This window comes from Vanessa atalanta, chromosome W (genome assembly GCF_905147765.1).
Source record: "Vanessa atalanta chromosome W, ilVanAtal1.2, whole genome shotgun sequence".
In the NCBI taxonomy this organism is placed as follows: domain Eukaryota; kingdom Metazoa; phylum Arthropoda; class Insecta; order Lepidoptera; family Nymphalidae; genus Vanessa; species Vanessa atalanta.
In genome coordinates, this window is record NC_061901.1 from 2317960 (window position 1) to 2334847 (window position 16888).

Sequence of the window (16888 nt, forward strand, 5' to 3'; positions counted from 1 at the left end):
GTGACCCTAACCTCACTCCAAATATCATTTAATATTTCAAGTTTAGTTTCTATATAGGATTGCGTAATTCTAGACTTTGGTGACTTTTTAAAGTTTGCCAAATTTCTTTGTATTTGACCCCGATGATCTTCTTGGTACTTAATAAATTTTTCCATATTTATTGTTATAATAAAGTTCGTTTGTATAATTAATTAAATTTTCCAATTAATTATTAAATTGTACTATTCAAATAAATTATTATACTAAATAATTGTTGATTAACTTATAACTTAGTTCACTAAATGTTTTTATAAAACCGTTACGATTTTTTATAAGGTTCAAATTATCATTTATTTTTCACGTTACTTCACGTTCACTTTCATATAAATAAACTCAGTACCTTGGTTTATAAACTTTCCTCATCTGGAAATGCTCGCAGCCAGCAGTAACTTCTTGAATTAGCAAAGCTTGGTTTTCAATGACGACTAACGGCACCCGGCACCCGACACCCGGCACCCAGCTTCGGACACCCAGCACCTGACATACAGCAAGCAGCACCAGCGACCCGGCCTCAGCACTCTTGACTTTGCTTCTATTTCAACTTTGTCAGGTCTTGGCTCCTGAATAACTTTTGGTTGGTCACACAGGAACTACTCAATCTTATTGAGTGGTAGATTTATGAATTCTTCGTATTAATAGCCGTTTTGCTTATATCTGTATGTTATTTCCTTTATATTCTCTTCATTTTTTCATTATTTGATTAATTTATTTTCAACTAATCTGTTATTTATCCGACTCGAAGAACCATGATTAAAACTCATGTGTTTCGTACAACGGTTTATTGCAGACAAAGAAAAATCAAAAAATACATCGTCACTACGATACGGTGACCCGCGTAAAACCCAATCTACCCACTACTTTTTATATTAACGGGCGTCAACATATCTCTCGCCAAATCCTTCATTTTTCGAAGTAATTGAGACGGTTTTTGATCTCCCAATTCCATCTCGCTGAGTAATTTTTGAAATTGCCGAATTTCAGATTCTTCATATAATTGCAATAAGCGTGATTTTAGAGCTTCAAATTTCTTAGTCTCGGGCGGCTTTAATAAAATGTCACTTACGTTTTGAATCACCTCCTTGCCTAATTTAGCAACAACCAAATTGTATTTTGCTTCATCTCTCAGTGTCTGCGGTCCAAGTATTGCTTCAGTTTGTACAAACCATAATCTGGGTTTATCACACCAGAACTCCGGAATCCTCGACGAAACTGTTATCGATGCTAAACCGGAGGAGTCATTTTGCGCTGCTGCTCCTGAACTGTTGGCGCTCGTCATTATGTAGGTTCTTGTGTCGGGGTCACCAAATATACCTTTACTGTAGGTATTTTTTATAATTTAATTAAATATTATAAGAGGTGCAGAACAAACTACGAATCCAATTTTTACGTCTCTTTATTGCGTTTTCTACAGTATGACTGGCTGTACAGAGAAGTTACAACATCGAGCACGACTATCTTATTACAAAAATATAGTGTTACAAAATTAAATACCTATGTGCACACGGCACAAGAGTATCACCCTGGAGTTGGGCACGGTCGTCTGTCGTAGCCGCCCTCGTCCCGTGCTCGTCCTGGGGGACTTCAACGCCAAGTCTACGGCTTGGGGTTCCCCGTCTACGGACGCGCGGGGCGAGTTAGTGGAGGAGTGGGCGGTCGAGCAGGGCCTGCTCCTCCTGAATCGAGGTTCGGTGCAGACGTGCGTGCGGCAGCGGGGTGGGTCAATAGTGGACCTCACGTTCGCTAGCCCCGCTCTCGCGCGCACCGTCCACGACTGGAACGTTCTGAAGGACGTCGAGACGCTATCCGACCACCGATACATCAGGTTTAGCGTCTCCGCCCAGACCTCGATTCGGCCGGTTCCAGCGGCCTCGGCCGGTGTCGGAGACGGTCCGCGTTGGGCAATAAAACGGCTGGACAGGGAGGCTCTCCTGGAGGCCTCAATCGTCAAGGCCTGGCTGGATTCTCCAGGCAGGCCTGCCAACATCGACGAGGAAAAAAAATATACAACACACAAAACTTGTACAAAGACTGTCCAAAGGGTGACATTAACAAAGCCACTTCATTACAAGGGCCGACCGGCTCGTGTAAGCCTGTAGACCATTCCTTCTCAGGGTTGAAAAACACCACAAACACCCAATAAATTACATAGTGAACGGCAAGTTGTAATATCAATACATAATCGATCTTCGTTAGCTTGTCTTTATTCTTCTCACGGTCACTAAGAAGGCCTAACACGACGATGACGAAATAAATAGAGAATAATAGAGAGAAAGTAACTTCAGAGTGTATTTTGTACACGTCATGAAGTGAATGATAAATAGGAATAAACAATAGAACACCACCAGGCATGCCCAATAGTGTCGCTATCAACAAAGACTTCCATTCGACTCCTTTTGTAGCGGATGACCATTGCGCCACTCGAGGCGCCAGCCACCTTCTACTCGAGTCGAAGAAGAAGTAGAAACTAGATGCAAATGTGCAATGGAAATAATAGGAATTCCAAGGCACCCAATAGTGACGATCGAAGATATTCGGGTCCGTGTCGTGCCATGTCCAATGTACGAATTTAACAGCTACTATATCATATGGAATATCAATTAACACTGTTATCAAGCCCACGGCAAACGGTTGCGCATACCTTGGTAAATTCAGTTTATGCACTGCATATGCGGCATGATAAATGAATGCTGGATATAACAGAATGATGTGTAAGGGCAGACGAGCACCGAGGAACACGATAGGCGCCTGCGAATGCCAGAAGTTGTCATATTGGGGAAGAACAAAATGCCAGAAATTGTCCGCATAAATTCCATGCAGTACGGTCCCGAGCCAAAAATAAGGCCACCGCCCACCCTTGCTGAATGCGTGTATCAAAGTTATAACACCCGCAAGGGTGTAGACCGCCTGTGAGATCAAAAAAGTCGGTTGAGCTGCCCATAATTGTTTAACGTCGTTTGTAGTTACCAACCATTGCAGCAATGTAGGATCAGGACTGGCCGCCATTGTTACATGTATCGATATGGTTAGGTTAGGTTAGGTTAGGTTGGGATAGGGTACATGTCAGTCGCCTCCTCGTGGCGTACCCTGGGCAACGGGGCCAGCTCGAGTTTACTCGCCGGCCACGGCTAAGACTGACGCGGCGGTTAGGCCACGGGTCGCTCCCGGCCCTTCTCTGATCACCAGAGTGGACTGTGTTCGCGGCCTCGTGGCAAATGAGGGTGTTGTATATTTGTAAATATCTAGTCGTAGTTGTTATACATATTTCATGTTTATTTTGTTATTTGTTAATTAGGTGTATATAAATTTGTAAATTTCTTTTGTTGTTTTGAGGAAGAAAACCTCGATAAAAAATCACCCCGAATCCCAAGTGGCCTCGCAGCGCGATGGGATGCATGGCCGAAGGGTATTTCGGTCCCGACTGCGTTTCCTTTCCTACCCTTCCACATCCTTATTCCTTCCTCCACCTATCCTTCCTTCTTCCTGCCGGCAGCCCCGGCACAATTTTTTAAAATGAATGCAACTAAAGGTAAAACTACCTCAGGAGGGTGCCAATCCCTCTCCGATCCGCTTCACGGATCGGGCTGTCCCACTTCGAATTCTGGGGGGGACAAAGATGCATTTTCGATTTTTCACGACGACCATACCGCGAGCATAACGGACACAGGCACGATGACAGGACAAGTTTGACATTTGGACGTAAGGCGGGCGCATTTATGTTAGACGTACCTTTGATGCCCCAGTGCACCGAGTACGAGGAGAGGGTGACATCAAAAAAATTTTTGGAGACAACTAAATTTGAATTTTAAGAGTTTCTTTATTCTAAGTTATTTTTATTATAGTTACTTTGTTGTTTACTTTAAAACTCTGTATCGATACTCTAATGAAAAGTTTTTATTATTATTTTACTGTAAATTATTATTGTTGTAAGTAGTATTAAGTGGTCTTATATTCAGTCGTAATACAAATTCTGAAGAGAGTGCACGTCGTTTTTATTTTAACAGACCCCGCAAATTAAAATCAACCTTAATATCATTAACATATGGTCGCAATCGAACCGGATTACCAGTGCATCGAAGCTGAGGCGATCGGCCGCCGAGAACAAAAGAACGCATTCCAGAGATAAGGATTCGCCGTTGCCGTACGCTTTTAATTTGTACAAGAATTGAAATATAAATTGTGAATACATTTGAAATAGTTATAATTCGTCGTATATTACTATAAAAAGTATATTCAAGATGTTTAAGCAAGAACAAACGATTAGCGTATTAGAAGATACGGCTGCCTCGATAAAAAAATGCAAATAAATTTTTAGAAATGTCCTAAATCAAGATTAACCAAGGGGTATTTGGAAGCTAAATTAAATTCGTTAGAAGATTATTGGTCTACTTTAAAACAATCGCATCAGGAATTAGTAAGAAATACAACAAAAGAACAGAAGGTAGTTTTACAATATTTTGTTAAAGAAGAATTTTATTTATACGAGGAATTATACATAGGATTACAAGCTGATCTACGTGATATGCTGACGAATTCAAAACCAGAAACACAAAGTGAGAATATTACGAGTAGCTGTGTACAATTGCCGAAGATTCACTTGCCTACTTTTAGTGGACATTATGATGAGTGGCAGACGTTTGAAGATTTGTTCATTTCCCTTGTTCATGATAATGTTAACATTAGTGATGCACAGAAGTTACATTATTTGAAGTGTAGTGTTAATGGAGAAGCCGAAACATTATTAAAACATGTAAAGGTAACACATACAAATTATAAACAAGCATGGGAAATTTTAAAAAACAGATATGGAAATAAACGTTTAATTATAAATTCAGTGTTAAAAAAGTTATTTAATCAAAAAAAACTAAATAACCAGTCTCCAAATCAATTAAAAAATTTATTGGACGGCACTACAGATTGTTTACATAATTTGAAAAACTTGAAAATTGACACTGATTCATGGGATCCAATAATTATCTTTCTGGTGATACAGAAGTTAGATTCGGACTCGCATAGAGAGTGGGAGGAAAGCGCTTACAAGGCAGACGCAGATAAGTTACCTACATGGCTAGAACTTAAGGAGTTTTTAGAGGCCAAATATCGCACACTTGAGTTAGTCTCATACCTCAGCCCTACGCGAGAAAAGACCACTAAAGAACGTTCATACCATATTGCAACATCTTCAACACCGTCGTCAACTCCAACCCGGTCATGCATCAAATGTAATGACAAACATACACTATGTCACTGCAAACTTTTTTCGGCAATGAATTCAGAAGACCGACGAAACTTTGTGAAGACCAACAGCTTGTGTTTTAATTGTTTAGCACCTGGACACTCAGTCTTGAAATGCCGAGTTCCAGTATCATGTCGCTTGTGTCACCGGCGTCATCATTCGCTTCTGCATATGGACAACACTCAGATAAACAAGGGACAAGTTACACCAACGCCAGTAAGCACCTGCGTCGAAGAAACACAAAACGTACACGTCAATACAATGATTGCAGCGTCACACTTAGCTACTAATCAAAGCATCGCTCTCTTAGCAACAGCTGTAGTACCGGCACGAAACGAAGAGGGTCATATTGTTCTTCTCAGAACATTGATCGATCAAGGTTCACAAGCCTCATTCATCAGCGAACGCGCGACTCAATTGCTCAAACTGAAGAAACACTCTGTAAAAGAAACAATAGTGGGAGTAAGTTCTACAAGAACTAACGTCAAGCACGTGGTACAGCTACAAATAGGTTCACGTTGGGATAAAAACTTTAGCCTTTCTATACAACCTTACGTGATCTCCAAACAACTGACCGCTAAGATACCTACTAAAGTCATTAAAAACAACAACTGGCAACACCTGGAAGGGCTCGACTTGGCCGACCCATGCTACCATACACCAGGTGCCATAGACATGCTTTTAGGAGTGAAAGAATACACCAACATAATACAGCAGGGTATAATCAAAGGTCCACCGGGTACACCATGTGCTCACCAAACAAGCCTTGGTTGGATAATATTTGGAGAAATTTATACAAACCTGGAATCAAACACATTTCTTGTCATGCACCTACAACTAGATGTCGAAGACATGTTAAAATCCATATGGGAAATAGAACATTATACAAAAAGAAAAATAACACAGGAAGAAAAACGATGCGAAGATATATATGAACAAACACACACAAGAAATGAAGAAGGGCGTTATATAGTTAAATTACCCTTCAAGACAGACAACCCTAGATCACCGGATGGAAACACAAAAGAAATCGCAATGAAAAGATTGTTACAACTAGAGAGAAGATTCAAAAGAATGCCTTACTTGAAAGAAGAATACACTAAAGTTATTGAGGAATATATACAATTAAATCACATGGAAGAAGTTCCACAAAATGAAATAAACAATAGATGCGTTTACTTACCGCATCATGCTGTTGTCAACCCAGAGAAAGAAAGTACACAAACACGTGTGGTGTTTGATGCCTCTTGTAAGGATAGTACATCTGTAAATGTTTCGCTTAACGATGAACTACTTGTGGGTCCTCAGCTGCAGGAAGATTTAAGAAACTTATTGATGAGATGGAGGATAAAAAAAATATGTTTTATCGCAGATATTACAAAAATGTATCGCCAAATACTAGTGACCAAACCTGATTCAGACTATCAGCGTATATTGTGGCGCACTGATCCGTCTAAAGATGTTCGAATATTCCGTCTACTTTGAGTAACATTTGGCACCGCTTCAGCTCCATATCTCGCGGTGAAAACGTTACATCAAATCGCAGAGGATGAAAAACAAACGACTGAAACAAAAGATACACTCCATGATGAAAACCAAACAACTGAAACAAAAGATACATGTAATGATGAAATAAGAACAAGCATAAAAAATACATACTCACCTGCTTCACGAACTATAAAAGAAGATTTTTATATGGATGATTTGATCTCGGGAGCTGATGATGTCGGAAAAGCAATAGATTTAGCAAATAAAATCACTACAATGTTAGACAGAGGAGGTTTCACCTTAACAAAGTGGGCTTTGAATAGCGTTGAATTCATGCAAGCTATAAAACCTGAAAAAAGATCAATTCATGCACAATTAGATTTCAATATGGATGGCACAATGAAAGCATTAGCATTGGGTATAGCATGGAACTTAAAGAATGATGAATTTCTATATATACAGAACTTACCGCCAATGAATTCACCTACTACAAAAAGAACAATACTATCAGACATACAGAAACTATTTGATCCGCTTGGATGGATAGCACCGACCATTATTTTAACAAAGATATTTGGTTAGCAAAGAGTAATTGGGATGACGAAGTGGATTCTTCGACAAAACAGGAATGGTTAACACTACGAGCCGATTTCCAGAACGTTAAGGATCTAAGAATTGATCGTTGGCTAGAGACGGACAAGAAAAGCAAAATACAATTGCACGGATTTAGCGACGCATCCATGAATGCTTATGCTGCCGCGGTTTATATCAGGGTAGAAAATTCAGATGGTTCCATTAAGACCAAATTAATTGCAGCGAAAACTCGAGTAGCTCCTGTTAAAACCATCTCGTTACCTCGATTGGAATTGTGCGGAGCACTCTTGCTATCAAAATTGATGAGCCAAGTTGCAGATGCCATGAGAGAACCCACATCGAATATGTTTGCATGGACAGATTCTTCAATCGTAATTGCGTGGCTTTCTGGAGAACCAAACAAATGAAAGCCGTTTGTGGCAAACAGGGTAGTGGATATTACGAACATTATTCCATCAGACCGTTGGTTCCATGTTCAGTCACAGCATAATCCAGCAGATGTCGCTTCCAGAGGTATTCTGCTAAAAGAATTGAAGGAGTTCGATCTATGGTGGAGAGGGCCCAAGTGGCTATCTGAAAAGAAAATACATATTAGTAAACCGGATATACTATCAACTACTCTAGAACTAAAGGGAAAACAAATTCAAACTAATACACATATAACAACAAACACTCGAAATACAACTCTTCAATTGGAAAATTTTGATTCTTTAAGTGATCTGCTAAAAACAATTAGCTACTGCAGACGCTTCTTAAACTATTGCAAAACGAAAAATAATGAAACTGGTCCTTCAGCCTTAACAACAGAAGAATTAGAAAGTGCATTGAAAATTATTATAAAAATTGTACAGAAAGAGCAATTTGAAACAGAAATACAAAATGTAAAAATAAAGAAAACTGTAAACAAAAAAAGCAAATTGAAAAGACTAAATCCTTACCTAGACGAAGATGGTATCCTCAGGGTGGGCGGACGTCTTCGACACTCTGATTTACAGGATCACTGGAAGCATCCTATCATACTGGGGGATAAAAGTATACTTACCTCGTTGATCGTTGCCGACGCTCACATGAAGACCTTACACGGCGGAGTACAACTTATGCTAACATACCTGCAAAATAGATTTTGGATTATTAAAGCAAAGGGATTAGTGAAATCATATATTTATAAATGTTTGATTTGTGCTAGATACAATGCCATACCTCGAACACAATTGATGGGGGACTTACCTAAAGAAAGAGTTACACGATCTCGACCATTCCTACATAGTGGGGTGGACTTTGCCGGACCTATCAATGTACTTATGTCTAAAGGAAGAGGTGCTAAAACCACAAAGGCTTATATTGCTATTTTCGTCTGCTTGTCTACCAAAGCCATTCATCTGGAACTAGCAGGCGACCTAACCTCTGAAACTTTTATCGGCGCTTTTAAACGATTTGTTTCCCGAAGAGGAAAATGTACTCACCTTTGGAGCGACCAAGGTCGAAATTTTGTAGGAGCAAACAAAGATTTGTTAACAGCGTGGCAAGAAGCTAATCTTCAATTTAACAAATTAGCCGAGTCACTTGCATTGGACGGTACGCAATGGCACTTCATTCCAGCATATAGCCCAAACTTTGGAGGACTGTGGGAAGCGGGCGTAAAATCTATCAAGTACCACATGAAGCGCATCTTGACAACATACTTGACATTCGAGGAGATGACCACCGTCTTATGTCAAATCGAAGCCGTTTTAAACTCCCGACCTATCAGTACAATCGACGATGACATCGACAACATTAGACCCCTAACACCAGGAAACTTTCTTATTGGAGAAGCCCCAATTGTCGTTCCCGGTCCAAGCTTAGAAAATGCAAAAATTCATAGCCTAACACGTTGGCAACATACCCAGAAGCTAGTTGGTGACTTTTGGCGTAGATGGCAAAATGAATACCTGGCTAGACTACAACAAAGACCTAAGTGGCTAAAAGAGAAAAAAGATTTCGAGAATGGGGACATCGTTTTAATTAAAACGGATGGGCTATCACCAGGGAAGTGGTCACTTGGACGAATCGTTAACAAGCATCCCGGAGCAGACAATCTTACAAGGGTCTATAGTGTCAAGAGTGGAGATAATATAACTAAAAGATCTATAACTCAATTGTGTGCAATGCCTATTGATACTAAAACAGAATAACCTTTGATTATAGTCGTTTATAAAAAGGTTTTCAAGAACCTTTTTGGTGGGCGGGATGTTGTAAGTAGTATTAAGTGGTCTTATATTCAGTCGTAATACAAATTCTGAAGAGAGTGCACGTCGTTTTTATTTTAACAGACCCTGCAAATTAAAATCAACCTTAATATCATTAACAATTATATTTAATTATTTTTAAGTCTAGTAATGATATGATGAAAAACATTTTACCTTTTGTAATTTTAAATATTTATAGCAATTTGCATTATTATAGTTTTATTACAAAAAGTGGTGTGACATTCAAAAGCTCCAATGTGATATACATTGAAATAAATTATTTTAACGTATCTTTAAAGCCATCCAATTACGTTCTTCTAATAATTTTAAAATCTTTAATATTAGGAACTTTATATGTAAGTATATGTGCATATACGAGAACAATCACGTATACATCATGTATATATGTATGTAAGCGTAATTTTATAAGCATATATGTGTGTTTTCAATGGTACTTATCTTCCAATGCGTTTACTGTTATAGTACACTATAAATGGGGGGCTTAAAAAATATTAAAATTGGATTTTTAAACCCTGGTTCAGTTAGTACACACCACGAAGAATTTTTAGTTGCCTTAGAACGACACAACGCCGACATTTTGGCTCTTAACGAGACATGGCTTCGGGGTGGAGAGGAAGGGCGCGCACCGAAGGTCGCGGGTTACCGTCTGTGTCATACACCCAGACCGGAAACAATACGTTCGCGTGGCGGCGGTGTAGGATTTTATATCAGGCGAGGGCTGTCTACACAGATTCTCAAATATCCAATTGAATCTAGGGTTGAACAAATGTGGCTTAGGACTCGGCATAGTAATAAAACTATTATAATTGGTAGAGCTTATAGACCACCATGGTTAAACGTGCAAGAATTCCTAGATGCTTTAATCGAATCGATTGCGTCTTTACCCCTTTATGATTATATTATTTTATTGGGTGATTTCAACATTAATCTCTTGAATAAACAAGACAATCACTCAATCCTTTTTAACAACTTCTTGGATTATTTTAGCTTAATACAACACGTTTCCGAGCCGACACATTTTACTAGCCATAGCGAAACGTTGATTGACCTTGTCTGTTCAAATATAAACCATATTAAGGTTAATGTCGATTATGTAAATAGTCTGAGTAGTCATTCTTTCCTTTCATTTGAGCTTAATATTGTGAAAGAAAAAATTCGCCCAAGGAAAAAGCTATTAAGACCTATTAGTGATATAAACATAGATCAGCTTAAGGTCCTGTTGGAATGCATTGACTGGCATACATATTCTAATCCCGATTATTGTATAGATTTACTCGTTTCTCATTTTACAACTAACATAATGCATATTTTTGACACCTTAGCTCCCCTTAAAACCATATATATAAGACATAATCATTACCCTTGGATTACTTTTGCTATTAAACGTATGATGAAATGTCGCGATGAAGCTCATTGCAAATTTCGTATAGATGAGAGCGAGGCCAATAGAGAAAATTATAAAAAAATGAAAAAAATTGTAGATGATGCAATTGCAAATGAAAGAAATGCTTACTTTAACTCATACATTAATTGTAATTTAAAAAACTCTAAAGTCATGTGGAAACATTTTAAAAACCACCTTGAGGTAAAACCTAAGTCGGATCTAATCTTACCTAGTCATTTTAACGATCCTCAGGTTATAAACAATCATTTTCTAAATATTCCTGGTAATGATTATGTCTCCCCGCAAATTATTCAAAAGTATTCTTCATCAAAATTCTGTACAGAAACCTTCCACCTAAAAACCGTTAATGAAGATACTGTGTCAAAAATTATCCATAAGCTCAAATCGAATGCCACCGGTAAGGACGGAATCTCTTTGGATATGATTTTGATGACACTTTCTTCCTCCCTCCCTGCTATAACAAAAATTATCAATAAATCTATTCAGTCTAGCAACTTTCCTGACCTATGGAGGGAGGCTCTTATTAAACCTATACCAAAATTGAATAATCCAGTTTCATTGTCTGATTTGCGTCCTCATCAGCATCAGCATACTCCCATGTTTATCTAAAGTACTGGAAAAAGTAGTCTACATCCAACTATCTGAATTTCTAGAAAAAAATAATATCCTACCTGATGTTCAATCTGGCTTTAGAAAGCATCGTAGTACTACTACCGCACTCACCACGGTTGTAGATGATGATAGATACTTAGTGCCCAGGACTCTGGTAAAGTTACCCTGCTGGTTTTGTTAGATTACTCTCGAGCGTTTGAAACTATAAATATCTCTTTACTTGTTGCAAAACTGGCGTACTATGGTTTTGATAAAACCGCTATAGATTGGTTTGCAAGTTATTTAACTTATAGAAGACAATCACTGGAATTAATAGGTGAAGATGGCACTATAGCATGTTCTCCGTGTCGTCCAGTAACACGAGGCTTGCCCCAAGGCTCAATCTTAGGGCCTTTATTGTTTATATTATATACGGCGGACGTAACGAGTTGTATTATAAATAGTGATTGTCATGTTTATGCGGACGATTTACAAGTTTATACATCATTTCACTTGTCGAACCTAGAAGCTGCCGTTAAAAACTTAAATGATGATTTAAATAGAATATTTGCATGGTCACAATCCCACACCCTAGTTTTAAATGCGAAGAAGACTAAATATATGATATTTGGCACAAACAAACAAATTAAACAATTAACTAGTTATAGCCCTATTATATCTATAAACGATGAAATTATTGAAAGAGTCACCGAAGCTAAAAATCTAGGCGTCATTATGGACGAAAACTTGCGTTTTTAAAAAACAAGTAAATAATACCGTTCGTAACTGTTTTTACCGTTTAAAATTACTGTACCGTGTACGAGAGTCTCTATCAAACGAATTACGTGTTACACTGTGTGAGTCACTGGTGCTGTCAAAATTAAATTATGCCGATACAGTGATAGGGCCACGAATGCTTGCTCGCTCAAAAACGGCCATTCAAAAAGTACAGAATGCCTGCGCTCGTTATTGTTTTAACATTCCGCCACGTGCTCATGTAACGCCTTACATTAATGAAGCCAAATCTCTAAGGACTGACTACCGCAGACAATTGCATTTCGCTTTACTTTTATTCGGAGTCATAAAATCCAAATCACCAGGATATCTCTATGATAAGATTTTGTGGTCATCGGCCGTAAATACAACTCACTCCACCAGGGCGAAATCCTATTTGCTGCTAGTGCACCCACATCGTACTGCAGCCTTTCGTGGAAGCTTCAAATACGCCGCAACCAAATGCTGGAACAATCTGCCGCCCCCACTTCGTAACCTAAAATCATTGCATACGTTTAGACTACGATATAAGTTATATTTATTTAACCTCCAGACTGAACTTTAACTTTCTCATTCACATATTCGTGTATATTGATAATAAATAATTTATAGTATACAAAACTGAAAGAAACATGTTTGACGATATAATTATTTAATTAAAAATGTACCTATAATTGCATGGCCGATTTGTTTCATGCAGATTGTTCATGTCATATTGGTTGCGGAGTGTCTGCCTCCACTGTAGGTTTTAGGAATACCATTATCGCCGTCTCTAAAACAACAGAAATTTGGGCATAAATATATTATATTATTGATATTATCTATGTAAATTACATGGTTAATCTGTAGACACAAGTAACATAAATATATTACATATTTATGTAAAGCAAAAACAAAGATTAGATCTTAAGTACTTACCTATTCTCGCTTCTCAGAATGCTCATTCGCCGTGTTGTTTCTTAATAGCATTGGCCGCCACTACTTCCCATGGCGTGATCGCTGAGTTTGAGTCGGAGTCATATTAATTTTCAAAAATACCGCCTAAAAGTCAACTTTTTAATTTGTATATCGGATTTAATCTACTATTTTTTTATAACGTATATGTATTTCAGATAACGACTTTAGTTTTAAGTTTTATTAACTTGTTATTTAATAACTTGTTTATACGTAACAATATATCACTTTAATATTTAATATTACTCTTTGTCACGTTTACATGGCCGTCCGTCACCGTCACATGGAGGCCTCTGAAAATCAGTGCTGGGTTAATATTATGCCAGCTTCAACTGAGAGGTTGTCCATTTTGGATGCCACACCACTTTACAGTTACATTTTTGTTAATTTTTATTTCTTTTTTTATTTTATTTTCTTTTTTTTTTCTTTGTGTTTCCATAATAATGCAATTCCCATTTTACATCTAATTATATTTAATAGATATAGATTAAATAAAATTAGATGCAAAATATTTTTGTAAGTTAGTTAATTATTTTTTTTTTGTTTATTTTTATTATTTTTTTTCTTCCTACGTCATAAATTAACTTAAATTCTGTGTTACTTTTGTCATTTCTTTTTTATCTTCTTATTTTTATTCATGTGGTGTGATCCAAATAAAGACTATCTATCTATCTATCTATCTATCTATCTATCTATCTATCTAAGTTGACATGGTGGTGGAAGTGGGCGCCCCGATGGCGCACACCAAAACCGAAGACCCAGGCGCACCCAAGGTACCCGTCGTCCGGCTAGAACGACTCTCTCTCGAGTCGGTCTCGTCGGTCGGCAACGAACAGAGAAAAGGGGAAAAGCGGCCCCACAGAGGGGACACCCACTCGGACTCCGATAGCGACGCCACAATACAGCGTAGCGACTCGGAGTCCTCTATTAGCAGGTGGTTAAAGCCGGCTAACAAAAGGGGGCGTGGACGACCATCCACCCACGGCAGATACGTCGGACGAGGCAAATCAATGGAGGAGCTGAGCACCCTGTCCCTGAAAGAGGAGAGACGTGAAACTGAAGACGCGCTGGCCGCTTATAATGAAGCGGCCAAGGTGGCCATGGAGGAGAGGGTGGCCCGAAACAGAAGGCGTCAACCGGACGTGTCCACTGACGAGGCGGCGAAGACGTCAGCTGCTCTGGACGCAGCCGTCCAAGAAGCGTTGGACGTGGTGCTGCAAGTTGCCGATAAATCCGGCAACCTAAAGGGCACGTTTGTCAGGGCTCTAAAGGCTGCCGCGAATTCCATCAAAGGCGCGGTAGCGGACCTCAGAGCCCTGACCATCACGGAGGAAGTTGCGCGATTGGAAGCAGCCAACGCGCAGCTATCGGGTCAGCTGGCCGAGCTACGCCGGGAAGTGGCACTGATGCGCACGCAGCCGGCGAAGATGGATGACGCGAACATCCAGCGTGTCATGGAGGAGGCGCTGCGCTCCAACCGGGAGCAGTTCAGCACAATGCTGAATGCCCGGATGGAGGGCATCGAGCGCCGTCTCCTTCCGGAGCCTCGACTGCGACCTCCGCTGGCCGCCGACCGTCAATCAGCGCAGACCGCAGTCGCAACAGCGAGGGTGACGACACCACCCGAGTCGCCCACCGCTGCTGTCACGAAGAAGAAGAAGAAGGCAAAACGGCCGAACATGGCTGCCCAAGAAGCCGCAGCAACAGCAGCGACAGCAAAGGAGAGAACTGCCCCTCCATCTGCAGAACCAGGCAGTTCGTCGTTGTCATGGGCCGCCGTTGCTCAAAAACAACCGAGCAAGGCGGCCAAGAAGAAGAAGACGAAGACCACGAAATCGGATTTGAGAGATATGAAGAAGAAAGCCCCTAAAGGGAAACTTCGCCCTCCTCGCACCGCGGTGATTACGATCACCCTAAAACCCGGTGCCGAGGAGAAAGGGGTGAGGTATGAGGACGTTCTCGCCGAGGCCAAAAGCCGAATTAAGCTCGGCGAGGTAGGCCTCACCTCTGTGCGCTTCCGCACGACGGCAACGGGGGCACGGATGCTGGAGGTCCCATCGGGTACCAACGACGCGGAGAAGGCGGCGGATGCCCTGGCGGTCAAGCTCCGCGAGGTCCTCAGCCCGGACGCGGTCCAGATCCATAGACCGACTAAGTGCGTCGAGCTGAGAGTCTTGGACTTGGACGACTCGGTGACTGCGGTGGAGGTGGTGTCTGCGGTCGCCGAAGAGGGGGGTTGTTCTGCCGGAGCAATAAAACCGGGTGTTATTGCCCGGCGCTCGGGCTCCCTCTGGATGAGCTGCCCGGTGGCGGCGGCGAAACGAGTGCTGGAGGTGGGCCGCGTCAAGGTGGGATGGGTCTCGGCACGAGTAAAATTGCTCGAGCCGAGACCGTTGCGCTGCTTCAGGTGCCTGGAGGGGGGCCACATGGGGGCCAAATGTGATAGGGGTGTCGACCGCAGCCGTCTGTGCTTCCGCTGCGGCCTACCCGATCACAGGGCCAGGGAATGTACCGCCGCTGAAGCCAATTGTATCGTGTGCTCAGCGGCCGGTAAGCCTGCGGCACATGCCGTCGGTAGTAAGGCGTGCCAGGGCAGCAAAGCTCGTTTCGCCTCAAGAAAGGGAGGAGCGGTGGCGAAAGGGCCCGTCACCACGTCCCAAAGGACTGTGGAGGAGCCTATGGAGACCGCCCAATAATGGCCCGGCGCTGTCTCCAGACGAACATCAACCACTCTGCCAGGGCCCAGGACCTGCTAGTCCAAAGCATGGCAGAGTGGCAAATCGACGTGGCGGTGGTCTCGGAGCCCTATGTCGTTCATTTACGGGACGACTGGGTGTCCGACCACGAGGGAATGGTGGCGATCGTCGCCCCTGCCGTCGCTGGTTCCCCTGCTATCGAATGGGGTAGCCAGGGGCAGAGGGTTCGTGGTCGCTGCAGTTGGATGTATGACGGTCGTGGGCGTTTACGCCTCGCCCAACCGGAGTCTCGCGGAGTTTGAACAGCTACTCGTTGAGGTCGGGGCTCTGGTCGGGCAGGCATCGCCCAACCCGGTGTTAGTCGCGGGGGACTTCAATGCCAAATCTACGGCTTGGGGTTCCGTAGGGTGTCGTTCACTGCAGCCTGCCTGCTGTCCGGAAGCCCGCCATGGGACCTCGAGGCCGAGATCAACTCGAGCGTCTACTGGCGGCTGAAGGCAGCGAGAGCGGAGGGAGACCGACCCCATCCTCGGGAAGTTCGGAGCTAGAGGGAGGAGGCCGGCGGAAGGCTCTTCGCAAAATGGAAAGAGAGGCTACGCGTTCCGGGAGTGAGTCTCACTCACTTACCACCTGACACAGCTTCTGACCGGCCACGGATGTTTTGCAAAATATCTGTGTGACGTGGTCGGCAGAGAGCCTACAACGACGTGCCACCGGACTTGACGGTTGTGGCAACGGAGCCGTGGACACGGCCGAACACACGCGCGCAGAGTGCCCAGCTTGGGCGGAGCCTCGCGCTGCCCTGTTCACGGCTATCGGACAAGACATCTCGCTTCCGGCCTTAGTGCGTAAGATGGTCGCGAGT

At 41.8% G+C, this 16888-nt stretch overlaps 2 protein-coding genes across 2 annotated transcripts; both read left to right on the forward strand.

The window, feature by feature from the left end:
- Positions 1 to 5443: 5443 nt before the first annotated feature.
- On the forward strand, positions 5444 to 6757 carry LOC125075501. Its single transcript, XM_047687215.1, has one exon. It carries the CDS (start codon positions 5444 to 5446, stop codon positions 6755 to 6757), a length of 1314 nt encoding a protein of 437 aa, XP_047543171.1.
- Positions 6758 to 7299: 542 nt separating this feature from the next.
- Positions 7300 to 9528, forward strand: LOC125075502. Its single transcript, XM_047687216.1, has 3 exons — positions 7300 to 7725; positions 7814 to 7867; positions 8206 to 9528. The coding sequence occupies exons 1-3, from the start codon at positions 7300 to 7302 to the stop codon at positions 9526 to 9528; spliced, it is 1803 nt and encodes a 600-aa protein (XP_047543172.1).
- Positions 9529 to 16888: the final 7360 nt, after the last annotated feature.

What these genes read in the sequence shown, in the direction of transcription:
- LOC125075501 (XM_047687215.1), top strand. Translation starts at nt 5,444, where the DNA reads ATGGACAACACTCAGATAAACAAGGGACAAGTTACACCAACGCCAGTA.
- LOC125075502 (XM_047687216.1), top strand. Translation starts at nt 7,300, where the DNA reads ATGGATAGCACCGACCATTATTTTAACAAAGATATTTGGTTAGCAAAG. An exon ending in CATGGACAGATTCTTCAATC is followed by an intron (nt 7,726 to 7,813) that starts GTAATTGCGTGG and finishes TTATTCCATCAG; the next exon opens with ACCGTTGGTTCCATGTTCAG. An exon ending in AGCAGATGTCGCTTCCAGAG is followed by an intron (nt 7,868 to 8,205) that starts GTATTCTGCTAA and finishes AAAATTGTACAG; the next exon opens with AAAGAGCAATTTGAAACAGA.